Source organism: Rhinatrema bivittatum, chromosome 3, assembly GCF_901001135.1.
Source record: "Rhinatrema bivittatum chromosome 3, aRhiBiv1.1, whole genome shotgun sequence".
In the NCBI taxonomy this organism is placed as follows: Eukaryota; Metazoa; Chordata; class Amphibia; order Gymnophiona; family Rhinatrematidae; genus Rhinatrema; species Rhinatrema bivittatum.
In genome coordinates this window covers 3,724,317-3,738,810 of record NC_042617.1, presented here as the reverse complement: position 1 = coordinate 3,738,810, position 14,494 = coordinate 3,724,317, and the positions used below count along the sequence as shown (strand labels likewise).

At 51.1% G+C, this 14,494-nt stretch overlaps 1 protein-coding gene across 1 annotated transcript in view; it reads right to left on the bottom strand.

Moving 5' to 3' along the window:
• LOC115086658 (cullin-9-like) overlaps positions 1 to 14,494 on the bottom strand; it is a 582,584-nt gene that overhangs the window by 118,319 nt on the left and 449,771 nt on the right. Inside the window, exons 30-31 of the mRNA XM_029592817.1 lie at positions 11,019 to 11,275; positions 8,508 to 8,871 (exon numbers count right to left, since the gene is read on the bottom strand). Coding sequence (XP_029448677.1) covers positions 8,508 to 8,871; positions 11,019 to 11,275 — 621 coding nt within the window. The remainder of the gene's footprint in view (positions 1 to 8,507; positions 8,872 to 11,018; positions 11,276 to 14,494) is intronic.

Here is a 14,494-nt window from a genome sequence, read left to right as displayed (position 1 = left end):
CGCTCTCCTTTCTGTGATAACAAGAACTTGCCATGGATCCTTAGCACTGGATGTGCAGCTGCCAGCGGGATCCCCAGTGCTCCTCCCTTTCTTATTCCCGCTCTCCTTTCTGTGATAACAAGAACTTGCCATGGATGCTTAGCACTGGTTTGTGCGGCTGCCAGCGGGATCCCCAGTGCTCCTCCCTTTCTTATTCCCGCTCTCCTTTCTGTGATAACAAGAACTTGCCATGGATGCTTAGCACTGGTTTGTGCGGCTGCCAGCGGGATCCCCAGTGCTCCTCCCTTTCTTATTCCCGCTCTCCTTTCTGTGATAACAAGAACTTGCCATGGATGCTTAGCACTGGTTTGTGCAGTTGCCAGCGGGATCCCCAGTGCTCCTCCCTTTCTTATTCCCGCTCTCCTTTCTGTGATAACAAGAACTTGCCATGGATGCCTTAGCACTGGTTTGTGCAGCTGCCAGCGGGATCCCCAGTGCTCCTCCCTTTCTTATTCCCGCTCTCCTTTCTGTGATAACAAGAACTTGCCATGGATCCTTAGCACTGGTTTGTGCAGCTGCCAGCGGGATCCCCAGTGCTCCTCCCTTTCTTATTCCCGCTCTCCTTTCTGTGATAACAAGAACTTGCCATGGATCCTTAGCACTGGATTGTGCAGCTGCCAGCGGGATCCCCAGTGCTCCTCCCTTTCTTATTCCCGCTCTCCTTTCTGTGATAACAAGAACTTGCCATGGATGCTTAGCACTGGATGTGCAGCTGCCAGCGGGATCCCCAGTGCTCCTCCCTTTCTTATTCCCGCTCTCCTTTCTGTGATAACAAGAACTTGCCATGGATGCTTAGCACTGGTTTGTGAAGCTGCCAGCGGGATCCCCAGTGCTCCTCCCTTTCTTATTCCCGCTCTCCTTTCTGTGATAACAAGAACTTGCCATGGATCCTTAGCACTGGTTTGTGCAGCTGCCAGCGGGATCCCCAGTGCTCCTCCCTTTCTTATTCCCGCTCTCCTTTCTGTGATAACAAGAACTTGCCATGGATCCTTAGCACTGGATTGTGCAGCTGCCAGCGGGATCCCCAGTGCTCCTCCCTTTCTTATTCCCGCTCTCCTTTCTGTGATAACAAGAACTTGCCATGGATCCTTAGCACTGGTTTGTGCAGCTGCCAGCGGGATCCCCAGTGCTCCTCCCTTTCTTATTCCCGCTCTCCTTTCTGTGATAACAAGAACTTGCCATGGATGCTTAGCACTGGATTGTGCAGCTGCCAGCGGGATCCCCAGTGCTCCTCCCTTTCTTATTCCCGCTCTCCTTTCTGTGATAACAAGAACTTGCCATGGATGCTTAGCACTGGATGTGCAGCTGCCAGCGGGATCCCCAGTGCTCCTCCCTTTCTTATTCCCGCTCTCCTTTCTGTGATAACAAGAACTTGCCATGGATCCTTAGCACTGGATGTGCAGCTGCCAGCGGGATCCCCAGTGCTCCTCCCTTTCTTATTCCCGCTCTCCTTTCTGTGATAACAAGAACTTGCCATGGATCCTTAGCACTGGATGTGCAGCTGCCAGCGGGATCCCCAGTGCTCCTCCCTTTCTTATTCCCGCTCTCCTTTCTGTGATAACAAGAACTTGCCATGGATGCCTTAGCACTGGTTTGTGCAGCTGCCAGCGGGATCCCCAGTGCTCCTCCCTTTCTTATTCCCGCTCTCCTTTCTGTGATAACAAGAACTTGCCATGGATCCTTAGCACTGGTTTGTGCGGCTGCCAGCGGAATCCCCAGTGCTCCTCCCTTTCTTATTCCCGCTCTCCTTTCTGTGATAACAAGAACTTGCCATGGATGCTTAGCACTGGATGTGCAGCTGCCAGCGGGATCCCCAGTGCTCCTCCCTTTCTTATTCCCGCTCTCCTTTCTGTGATAACAAGAACTTGCCATGGATGCTTAGCACTGGTTTGTGCGGCTGCCAGCGGGATCCCCAGTGCTCCTCCCTTTCTTATTCCCGCTCTCCTTTCTGTGATAACAAGAACTTGCCATGGATGCTTAGCACTGGATGTGCAGCTGCCAGCGGGATCCCCAGTGCTCCTCCCTTTCTTATTCCCGCTCTCCTTTCTGTGAAAACAAGAACTTGCCATGGATGCTTAGCACTGGATGTAAAGCTGCCAGCGGGATCCCCAGTGCTCCTCCCTTTCTTATTCCCGCTCTCCTTTCTGTGAAAACAAGAACTTGCCATGGATGCTTAGCACTGGATGTAAAGCTGCCAGCGGGATCCCCAGTGCTCCTCCCTTTCTTATTCCCGCTCTCCTTTCTGTGATAACAAGAACTTGCCATGGATGCTTAGCACTGGTTTGTGCAGCTGCCAGCGGGATCCCCAGTGCTCCTCCCTTTCTTATTCCCGCTCTCCTTTCTGTGATAACAAGAACTTGCCATGGATGCTTAGCACTGGTTTGTGCAGCTGCCAGCGGGATCCCCAGTACTCCACCCTCTGGTACCAGGACCCCTGTGCTGTAGGAGGGGAAGTTCTTGCTGCAGTGCTGATGGGCCTGGACCTGAGATGAGGGGAGATGTGCAGCTGGACAGTAAGGAGTGAGGGTGAGACCTGGTCACGGACCCTGCTCCATCTAATTTCTGGGAGGATACAGCCGCCCAATGCTTTCTGAGGGCGATTCCCCTCCCCTTCCACACCCCCTTCTTATTTCTCGGGCAGGGGGACTAACCCCCCCCCCAAGCTATATCCTCTAATGATTTCTGGAGGCCTCCCAGCATTGCCTGAGAGGGCCCATGTTGTGTATCTGCTTTACAGCAGCGCATGCTCAGCACCTGCAGAACCTGCGGCTGGAATAAATGCACACAGCCAGCAAGAGGGTGGGAGAGGCAGCAGGAGAGCTGCAGGCCAGAGACCAGCGGAAATCTGAGCGGCTTGCAGGACTCAAGCTGAGGAAAATGTCCTTTCAGATGGACTCCTAATCGTTGCGGATCCAGAATACTACTCCCTAAAGAAGAACATTACTTCAGGAAGAAAGTTCTAAGTAACAGAATATCTGAATTCTGAGGAAAGGGACCGGGAAATTCTGTTTTGTTTTTCTGTTACAAAAAATCAGAAAGGTAATTATAGAAAAAAAAAAAAGGAGAATTGGTTCTTACCTGCTAATTTTCATTCCTGTAGTACCACAGATCAGTCCAGACTCCTGGGTTTTGCCTCCCCTCCAGGAGATGGAGACAGAGAAAAACCTGGAAGCACAAAATTCTCGGGGGAATCTGGCAATGAGCCCTGAGGACACCCAGGGCTCAAGTCAGGAGGAGAAAGCGAGGGCGGAAGGCGGGAACGGGACAGCCAGATTTCCCTGATCAGTCAGCTGCTTTCCCGCATTGCAGGACCTGACTAGAGCTCCCCCCGACGCACTCGATGTACCCACCGGAGAGGCATCGAAAGCAGAGTCCTTTGCGGGAGAATCCACAGGCCGTGCATCGAGATGCATGCAGCATGGCCGGCGAGGGGAGAGGCACGCGGGTGACTGAAAATAAGCAATAAATGCCACCACAGCCCGGGAGAATTGACGTGGCGGGAAAGCGACTGCCGTGGAGCTTGCACACCGACCTCTTTTTTTTTTTTTGTTTAACAAGTAAAGGAAAATTAGTTTCTTACCTGATAATTTTCGTTCCTGTAGTACCAAGGATCAGTCCAGGACACCTGGGTTGTGACTCCGCACCAGTAGATGGGGACAGAGCAAGACCTGTCGGACTCAGTCATATATGACAATGTGCCAGTCACAGCCCCTCAGTCTTATGAAATGTCAAAGTAGAAATATGAAACAAGTAAACTACCTAAATATCCTAACTTAACCAGGGAGCCATTCAAGACCCCCACTGGAACAGAACTCCCCTAACCGAGGGAGTGAACCAAAAAATTCAGATTAGGTAATCAAACCATGAGTGGACTCTCCGTTACTTCAGAATAGCAATGCGGGCAGGATCCTGGACTGATCCTTGGTACTACAGGAACGAAAATTATCAGGTAAGAAACTAATTTTCCTTTCCCGGTACGTACCAGGATCAGTCCAGGACACCTGGGATGTACCAGAGCCAAATTACCGAGGGTGGGAAGCAGAGAGACCCGCTCAGAGCACCCTCTCCCCAAAATCCCCGGCCTCAGAAGCCTGAACATCCAACCGGAAATGTCTAATAAAGGTATATAACGATTTACAGGTAGCCGCCCTGCAAATCTCTTGAGGCGAAACCTGAGAAGATTCCGCCCAGGACGCAGCGTGGGATCGTGTCGAGTGAGCCCTAAGACCCACGGGAACCGATTTTCCCCGCATTAGGTACGCTGAGCCAATGGCCTCCTTGAGCCAACGGGCGATCGTCGTGCGGGACGCTGCGGCACCTTTCTTCGGACCAGAAAATAGAACAAAAAGATGATCTGACACCCGAAAAGGATTAGTGACCTCTAGATAGCGAAGGAGGGACCTCCGCACATCCAGCTTACGCAAATCCCTCGATTTCGGATCAGAAGACTCCCCGGCCGTGAAAGCGGGAAGCTCCACGGATTGATTTAAATGAAAAGCCGACACGACTTTAGGCAAAAAGGAAGGGACCGTCCGCAAAGAGACTCCGGAGTCGGAAATGCGCAAGAACGGCTCCCTACAGGACAGCGCCTGCAACTCCGACACACGCCGTGCCGAAGAAATCGCCACCAGGAAAACGGTCTTCAACGTGAGATCCTTAAGAGTCGATCGCTTCAAGGGCTCAAATGGCGCCGAGCATAGGGAGGAGAGAACCCAATTGAGGTTCCAGGACAGACAAGGATGACGCAATGGAGGACGGAGATGCTTCGCTCCCCGAAGAAAACGGAAGATATCCGGGTGTAGAGCCAGGGTAGAACCCCGAACCTTACCTCGCAAACAACCGAGCGCCACAACCTGGACTCGTAGGGAACTGCATGCCAGCCCTTTGGCAAGACCGGCCTGGAGAAACGCTAGGATATCGGAGACTGAAGTGGGATCCACTTCCTGCTTCACGCACCATTCCTCAAAGACCACCCAGACTCTGACATACGCCAAGGAGGTAGATTGCTTCCTGGACCTCAACAACGTGGCTACCACCGCATCTGAGTAACCTTTTCTCTTCAACCGATTCCTCTCAAAAGCCATGCCATGAGACAGAAGTGATCCGCATCCTCCAAACAGACGGGGCCTTGACGGAGAAGGCCCGCGAACCCCCGAAGACGAAAGGGAGCGTCCACCGACAACTGAATGAGGTCTGCGAACCACGGACGACGCAGCCACTCCGGTGCCACCAGGATCACTTTGGACGGGTGCAACTCTATGCGCCGAAGGATCTTGCCTATCATCGGCCACGGAGGAAACACATACAGCAACACGTCCGTCGGCCAGGGAAGAACCAACGCGTCGACGCCCTCGGCCCCTCTCTCTCGACGTCGGCTGTAAAACCGAGGGGCCTTTGCATTTTGCCACGTGGCCATCAGATCCATGTGGGGTACCCCCCACGTCCTGCAGATGAGAAGAAAGGCATCCTCCGCCAGTTCCCATTCCCCGGGATCTAGGTGATGACGACTGAGAAAATCCGCCTGGACATTGTCGACTCTGGCAATGTGAGATGCCGCGATGTTGCTGAGATGCTGTTCCACCCAGCCATTCAAGAGCTGCGCCTCCTCCGCTACTAGTGGACTTCTGGTCCCGCCCTGGCGGTTGATGTAGGCTACGGTGGTTGCGTTGTCCGACAATATCCGGACCGCCTTTCCCCGTACCAACGGCAGGAAGGATTGAAGTGCCAGGCGAGCCGCTCTGGTCTCTAGCCAGTTGATGGACCACTGCGCTTGAGTCGAAGACCACCGGCCCTGTACTGACTTGCCTAGGCAGACCGCCCCCCAGCCGGAGAGGCTGGCATCCGTGGTTACTACCGTCCAGTTGGGAACCAGCAGGGACACCCCACAAGTCAGGTGTTCCGAAACTAGCCACCATTGCAGGCTGGCCCTCGCCTGATCCGTGAGTGGTAGCGGTAGGTGGAATTCCTCTGACACCGGCTTCCAACGGGATAGCAAGGATGATTGTAACGGACGTAGATGAGTGAACGCCCAGGGGACCAACGCGAGCGTTGACGCCATAGACCCCAGAACCATCAGGTAATCGCAAACCAGCGGTAGCCGAAGCGACAATAACCGCCTGACTTGGGTCTGCAGCTTGCGCACGTGCTCCCCGGACAGGAACACCTGGCCCCGTTTCGTGTCGAAGATGGCCCCCAGATACTCCAAGGACTGGGTGGGAACCAGCCGACTCTTGCTGAAGTTGATGCCCCAGCCCAAGGACTGCAGCAGCTGAAGGATCCTGGCCACTGCTAGCCGGCACTGGCTCTCGGACTTGGCCCGGATCAACCAATCGTCCAGGTAAGGGTGTACCAGGAAACCCTCCCGCCGAAGCTGAGCTGCCACCACGACCATCACCTTTGTGAACGTGCGAGGAGCCGTCGCGAGTCCAAAGGGGAGCGCCCGGAATTGATAATGCCTTCCCAGGATGCAGAACCTGAGGAACCGTTGAAAAGAGGGCTGGATGCCCACATGGAGGTACGCCTCCGTGAGATCTAGCGAGGCCAGGAATTCGCCTGGCCGTACCGAAGCAATCACCGATCGAATTGTCTCCATTTTGAAATGAGGGACGCTAAGGCATCTGTTCACCCCTTTCAGATCCAGAATCGGTCTTGACGTGCTGTCTTTCTTTGGAACGATGAAATAAATGGAGTAACGGCCCTTGCCTTGCTGATTGGCAGGTACGGGGGAAATGGCTCCCAAGCTTTCTAAGCGCCGGAGGGTTCCTAGCACTGCCGCCCTTTTCTCTGGACACTTGCAGGGTGACACCAGGAACTTGTCTGATGGGATTCGAGCAAAATCTAATGTGTAACCGTGTTTTATCACGTCGAGGACCCACTGATCCGACGTTACCTTGACCCATTCCTCGAAAAACAACGTCAACCTCGCCCCGACGTTGGGAACTGCGGCCTGAGGTTGACTCGAGGGATGGGTCAACCGCATCTCATTGTGCTGCCTTGGGGCCCGTGCCCGACGGGGTTCCCCCGGTCTACTGAATCTTTTCCCACGAAAGGACTGCGGCCACTGGGAGGACCGAGTGGAAGACGACTGGTATGCGGGGCCAGCTGAACTCTGGGGACGCGACTTTCTGCCTCCACGAAAGCGGGACCTACTGGAGAATGAGGACCGTGACCTAGACCTGTCCTCAGGCAACTTGAAAGCCCTGTTCTCCCCTAGGGAAAGCATCAAATCATCCAACTCCTTGCCAAACAACAACTTTCCCTTAAATGGTAGCGACCCGAGGTGAGCCTTGGAGGATCCATCCGCTGCCCAGTTGCGAAGCCAAAGGAGACGGCGCGCCGAGACAGCCACAACATGGACCTAGCGGAAGTACGAAGGAGGTCATGGAGAACATTTGCCCCGTATGCTATTGCCGCCTCCAATCGATCCGCCTGTGTGGCCTCCTCTTCTGAGAGGTCCGCATTTGCCTGGAGGACCTGGGCCCAGCACAAACTGGCCCTCATGGCAAAGTTGGTACAGATGGTGGCCCGGACCCCCAAAGCTGAAACTTCAAAAATCTTCTTCAGTTGTACCTCCAGCTTCCGGTCCTGAACGTCCCTGAGAGCCGTGGCCCCCGTGACCGGGATCGTCGACCTCTTTGTCACCGCCGAAACCGCCGCGTCCACCTTTGGAAGCCTTAAAAGCTCCAGCACGTCCTCCGGCAGAGGGTAGAGTTTATCCATAGCTTTGGTCACTTTCAGACCTAACTCCGGTGTATCCCATTCCTTAAATAGGATATCCGTCGACGAAAAATGGAAAGGGAAAGCCACTGCCGGGCCAGTGAGACCCAACAGCACCGGATCCATGTTGGCTTCCTGCCGGACAACCACCGGCGGAGCTTCTATCCCCAGCACCTGGAGAATAGCTGGAATGAGTGGGGACAGTTCCTCCCTGCGGAACAGGCGGACCACCTTCGGGTCATCACCTTCGACGGACCTGCCTACCCCCTGGGAGGAAAAGCACTCCTTTTGCCTTCTTCTTCTATTTATTTTCTTCTTCTATTGTCCTGCTTGATCAAGCATCAGCTAAAATAGTTAAAACAGCTTTATTTTTTTTGTTTTAGCAAAGTTGGAACAGGACCGCAGGTTCTGCCACCTCCATCTGCTGGAGACAGAGAAATACAGAAGGGGCAGAGGTGGAAGGGAAGCAAAACCCAGCAGTGTGGACTGATCCGGGTACATACAGGGAAAATCATTTGCAATCATTTCCTGATACTTGATTTAATATTCCAATAAAGAAACCACTTTCCAAGTGTAACTTACATAAATAATGTTCTATCACTGGGTAAGAGAAAGAACTCTTTCTGCCTCTCTGGCTTTTCCCAAAGAGGAAGTGGAAGCGCTCCGGAGGCTGAGTTGACCTTGGAGTACATGCTGTGGGAGTACATGCTGTGGGAGCACATGTTGTGGGAGCACATGCTGTGGGAGCTCACCTTACAGCAGTAATGCTTGCAGCACAGCGAGGGGGGGCTGTCTCCCTGGGAAATCTGGCTGACGCACACGGGGCAGGTGGTGAGGGCGCTCTGCGGTGGCTGGGGCTCCAGGACTCTGAGACCTGCTTCGATGAGCAGCTGCTCGGCCTCTTCCGTGAAGCGCTGGATGACAAGGTCCACGTTCCACTTGCAGTGAATGAGCAGGTGCTGCGCCGTATCCAGACTCTCGTTCAGCAGCTCCTGCACCTGCTTCACCGTCTGCGCCATCAGCAGGGCCACCTCATCCTGGCTCATGGTGCGGCCCATAGGGAGGAGCATTGCCTCAAGGATCCCCTGCTCGGTGCCACCCCCAAAGGAATCCACACTGTAAGGAAGCGGGAGAGAGTCAGCCGAAGGCGTGAGGGAAGGCCTGCACACACACACACACATGCATGCCTATAGCCTTGCCACTATCACTGATTTTATTTAAACTTGATAATGCACCTCACACAGCGAGTTACAATACTGTCACAGTAAATATATATATATATATATATATATATTTTTTTTTTTTTTTTTTGGGGGGGGGGGGGATTTATTCTATTATATTACATCGCTTGGGGAGATTATATCAGTTAAGCACTTCATAAACGATTTTAAATAAATACATAACACAAATATAATACAATATTCTATCATACGATACCCTACGGCACTCAACCCTGATAAAAACATCCACCCTGATCTAAACTTCCCCTTCATTATCATAAACCAGCACAGTCTCATATGAGAACCTTAACTGATTGTATTATTCTGTCCATTTTGCTTGCTTTATGATAAAGTAATGTTTCAGAATATGGGTTCAGCCTGCCACCCTGTACAGCTGGAGGGAGGGTGTAACATAAGAACATGCCATGCTGGGTTAGACCAAGGGTCCATCAAGCACAGCATCCTGTTTCCAACAGAGGCCAATCCAGGCCACAAGAACCTGGCAAGTACCCAAACACTAAGAAGATCCCATGCTACTGATGCAATTAATAGCAGTGGCTATTCCCTAAGTAAACTTGATTAATAGCAGTTAATGGACTTCTCCTCCAAGAACTTATCCAAACCTTTTTTGAACCCAACTACACTAACTGCACTAACCATATTTATTTATTTATTTATTTAAGGGATTTTATATACCACGGTTCGTTAGCAAACATCACCTCGGTTTACAATGAACATAAATTAGCAACAAGCTTTACAATCCAAACATAATTAAATAGGGATACATCGCTGATAACATTAAATTATAATATAATTTAAATAAATTAACTTAAACTCAATTGACAGGGGTGTAAGATTAATTGTGCGTTGAGTGAAAAAGAAATTTCTCCTATTAGTCTTAAATGCGCTAATTGCTAACTTCATGGAATGCCCTCTAGTCCTTCTATTATTTGAAAGTGTAAATAACCGAGTCACATCTACTTGTTCTAGACCTCTCATGATTTTAAACATCTCTATCATATCCCCCCTCAGCCGTCTCTTCTCCAAGCTGAACAGCCCTAACCTCTTTAGTCTTTCCTCATAGGGGAGCTGTTCCATCCCCTTATCATTTTGGTCGCTCTTCTCTGTACCTTCTACATCGCAATTATATCTTTTTTGAGATGCGGCGACCAGAATTGTACACAGTATTCAAGGTGTGGTCTCACCATGGAGTGATACAGAGGCATTATGACATTTTCCGTTTTATTAACCATTCCCTTTCTAATAATTCCCAACATTCTGTTTGCTTTTTTGACTGCCGCAGCACACTGAGCCGACGATTTCAATGTGTTATCCACTATGTCACCTAGATCTCTTTCTTGGGTTGTAGCACCTAATATGGAACCCAACATTGTGTAATTATAGCATGGGTTATTTTTCCCTATATGCATCACCTTGCACTTATCCACATTAAATTTCATCTGCCATTTGGATGCCCAATTTTCCAGTCTCACAAGGTCTTCCTGCAATTTATCACAATCTGCTTGTGATTTAACTACTCTGAACAATTTTGTGTCATCTGCAAATTTGATTATCTCACTCGTCGTATTTCTTTCCAGATCATTTATAAATATATTGAAAAGTAAGGGTCCCAATACAGATCCCTGAGGCACTCCACTGCCCACTCCCTTCCACTGAGAAAATTGTCCATTTAATCCTATTCTCTGTTTCCTCTCTTTTAGCCAGTTTGCAATCCACGAAAGGACATCACCTCCTATCCCATGACTTTTCACTTTTCCTAGAAGCCTCTCATGAGGAACTTTGTCAAACGCCTTCTGAAAATCCAAATACACTACATCTACCGGTTCACCTTTATCCACATGTTTATTAAAGTAGTAGTGTAGTGTCACAGTTACTGCAAAATCTCATATTCCAGTATCTGAAAAAGCTACTCAGATTCCTGTTTACCTCTAAAGGATATGCTCTTACTTGCCTTAAGGTGTCCACACAGGCTCTGAGACCTAGTCAGCTAGTGGTAACCACCGTGACCTTGCTGAGTCTCACCTTAATAAAGATGCCTTGCTTTTGTCAACCCGATTCCTTTTCTCTGAGGTCTTAAAGAAAATTTGGGCCTGGCCCTTGTGGGGTGTTGTAGGTTCCTTGGAAATGTACTCCAGGATGTGAGGGCTGTCCTCATGACGTCGGACATAGCCCTGGTTGATGAGGTGCATAATGCAGGACAGAACATCAGTATGACTGCAGCAGAAACTCAGGAACTTCAGCGCACTTCCTGACTCCCATTTCTGACAGGCATCCACCACCTGGAGAGGGAGAAATGGCAAGACGTGTCATGACGTTACCCTGCAGACAACCATTCCACCATAAATCAGGGAGCATAGGTGCATAGCAGTGTCAGCAGGTTACCCACCTCGATCCCTTCCCTCCACAATGTAAACATGAACCAGGACTATGGTAAAAGTCAGGGAGTATGCTTGTAATACCCGAGAAAGCTGACCCCGGGCTTGAACAATGATATTATAGTGGGTCACAGAAGACATAAGACCTGCAGAGCCACAGGTGAAAGCCCAAGATGCAGCTACTGCCAAATGGTCTACAGCAGCAAACATACGGGCAAAAAAGCTAAGTTGTTTACCTGAAATAGGTGCTTTCTGTAGACAGGAGAATAAATTAATCACATAATGGATGACATCATGCAATATGCCAAGGTGGAAAGCTCTCTCAGAGGTCAGTTACACCTAAGGGTCTATCTGATCATGCATGAACATTCTGTGCAGCTGCCCCCACGTGAACTTCTCAATCCTAATAGCAAGCTAAGCTTCAGATACAAAGGGGAGGTGAGAGGGAATGCTGTCTACAGAAAACACCTGTTACAAGGAAGCCATTCAGCATTCTCCCTCCATAAAGAGGATATCTTCAACACATAAGTGAGGACTCCCAAGCTAAGGACTTCATATGATTGGTTTGTTATTTCACATATCAGCAGAAGATCACTGCAACCTCTCTATGTTATCCAAGCATAGAGGATAGAGTGTTTCACTCGCCCTTCTCTGGGTGGCTTTGCCTTTAAGTAGCTGATTTTTCCTCCGTTGTTCTCTGAATCACAGTGGACCAGGGGACCGGTCAGGCAGCAGCACTCACGCCACTACTTTGCACTGCTGCACAACTGAGCTATCTCATGGCATGCGAGGAGATATCATGAACTCTGGTTTCTCGTAGTACTTGCATGGGATTCCCTCTCGTTGGAACCCACTCCCCAGTAACAGATAAATATTTCTCCCATCGTGAGGAATTCACTACCTGGGCAGCAGGACTCGAGACACATCATCAGAGAGGTCGAGGGGCTGCAGAATTAACCTCTCAACATCCAGACAGTCAGGGACAAAATCCAGAGATTGGGATGGCACAGCCTGTCCCGATCCTGCGTGATGAGATCTGGGGAAGTTCCCAGGCCGATCGGTTCCTGGAGGGAGAGATCCTGCCCGAGCGGGAACCAGATCTGCCTGGGGCTATGAGGATCATAGTCCCCCTGTCCTGTTGAAGCTTCAGGAGAGTCTTCGTGAACAGGAGAAGCAGAGGATACGCGTACAGAAGGCCCTTGCCCCAAGGGGGGAAAAGGCATCTGAGGCTGGTTTGCCATCCACCCTGTACCGGGAGCAGAACTGATCCACTTTCCTGTTGCAGGGGGAAATGAATAGATCCATGTCTGGGGTCCCCAAGAGGTAGAAGATCAGATCCGCCACTTCTTGTTTCAGGGACCACTTGTGGGGTTAGAAGGCTCGACTCAGCCTGCCTGCCACCACATTCTCCGTCCCGGCCAGGTACACAGCTCAAAGGAGGAACGACCTCGAACCTCCCTGTTTGTTGATATACCACATCGCCATTTAGTTGTCTGGATCACAACCACTTTGTTGATCAGCCGATCCCTGAATACCCAGAGCACATACTGGATCATGCAGAGCTCCAGGAATTTGACCTGACACTGAGCTTCCTGGACAGACCACAGGCCCTGGGGGGGGGCCGAAACCCTCTACATGGGCAGCCCATCCAGGTTGGATGCATCCATGGTGAGCACAATCTGGGCAGGGGGATTTTGAAAGGGCACCCCCTGCTCCAAATTGGAAAGACTCTCCCACCAGGACAAAGAGTCCCGGAGAGGTGGAGTAATGCGGATGTGGAGGTCCTGGGTGGCCTGCTGCCCCTGGGACCACAAGGTCCATTGAGCTCTGCGCATATGCAAGCGAGCTAAAGGAGTAACATGGACAGTCGCAGCCATGTGTCCCAAGTTCTTATGGCCTGGATTGGCCACTGTTGGAAACAGGATGCTGGGCTTGATGGACCCTTGGTCTGACTCAGTATGGTATTTTCTTATGTTCTTAAGAGTCGCAACATGTGACGAGCCGAAATTTGCTGACTTTGTTGACCACTCCCGCAATGGACACCAACGTGAGGGCCCGATTATGGGGAAGATATGCTTAGACTTGAGCCGTGTCCAACAGGGCGTCAATGAAGTTCAACTGAAGCGACGGGTCGACATGGGACTTTGGGTAGTTGATAATAAACCCCAGCTACTCTAACACCGAACAGTCACGTGCACAGATTGTACCGCTCCCCCCTGGTTCGGGCTCTTGACAAGCCAATCATCCAGGTAGTGGAATACCTGCACCCCCAACCTGCGGAGGTATCCACCCAGTATGACCAGATACTTGATGAAGACGCGGGGGGCCGAGGTCAGACCGAATGGCAACACCCTGTTCTGAAAATGTCACTTGCCCACCACAAACTGGAGATACTTTCTGGACTTTCGAAGATCTCGATGTGAGTGTAGGCATCTTAAGTCGAGGGAGCAAAGCCAATCTCCTCTCTGTAGGAAAGGAATCAGGGTGCCCAGAGAGACCATCTTGAACTATTCTCTTTTTAGAAACTTGTTCAAGGCTCTCAAGTTTAGAATAGGACGGAGTCCCCCTATTCTTTTTGGAACCATGATATCTCGAGAGTAGAACCTCCGACCCTGCTATTTCAACAGAACGGGCTTGACAGCCCTGGCCATTATGAGGGTGGTTAGCTCCGCCAAAAGTATTTCCTGATGCGAGAGCTGACCCCAAGAGGGGCTCGGGGAGAGTTCAGAGGGTCACCCAGGAAGTTCAGCCAGTACCCTTGACAAATGATGGACAGAGCCCACTGGTCCAAGGTAACACTGGGCCAATGGTCCAGGAAGAACCGTAGCCGGCCTCTGACCAGAGGACCATGCATCAAGGGTACAGGTGGCTGGCTTATGCTCCCTCATAGCCAGTCAAAACCCCGTAGTGGGGCTTGTCTGGGGCGCTGGGGCCCACTGCTGTCTAGGGCGGGCCTTAGAGCTCACCTGCTGGGACCGGGTGTGAAAAGCAGGAGGATAATATTTCCTCTGGCGGTAGAAGGATTTCCTTGGGCTCTGATGCGAGGACTTCTTGGCCGAGGACGGCGGGTCTGACATACTGGCCGAGAGATGAGGAGAGTATATAAATGTATTGTTTAATGTG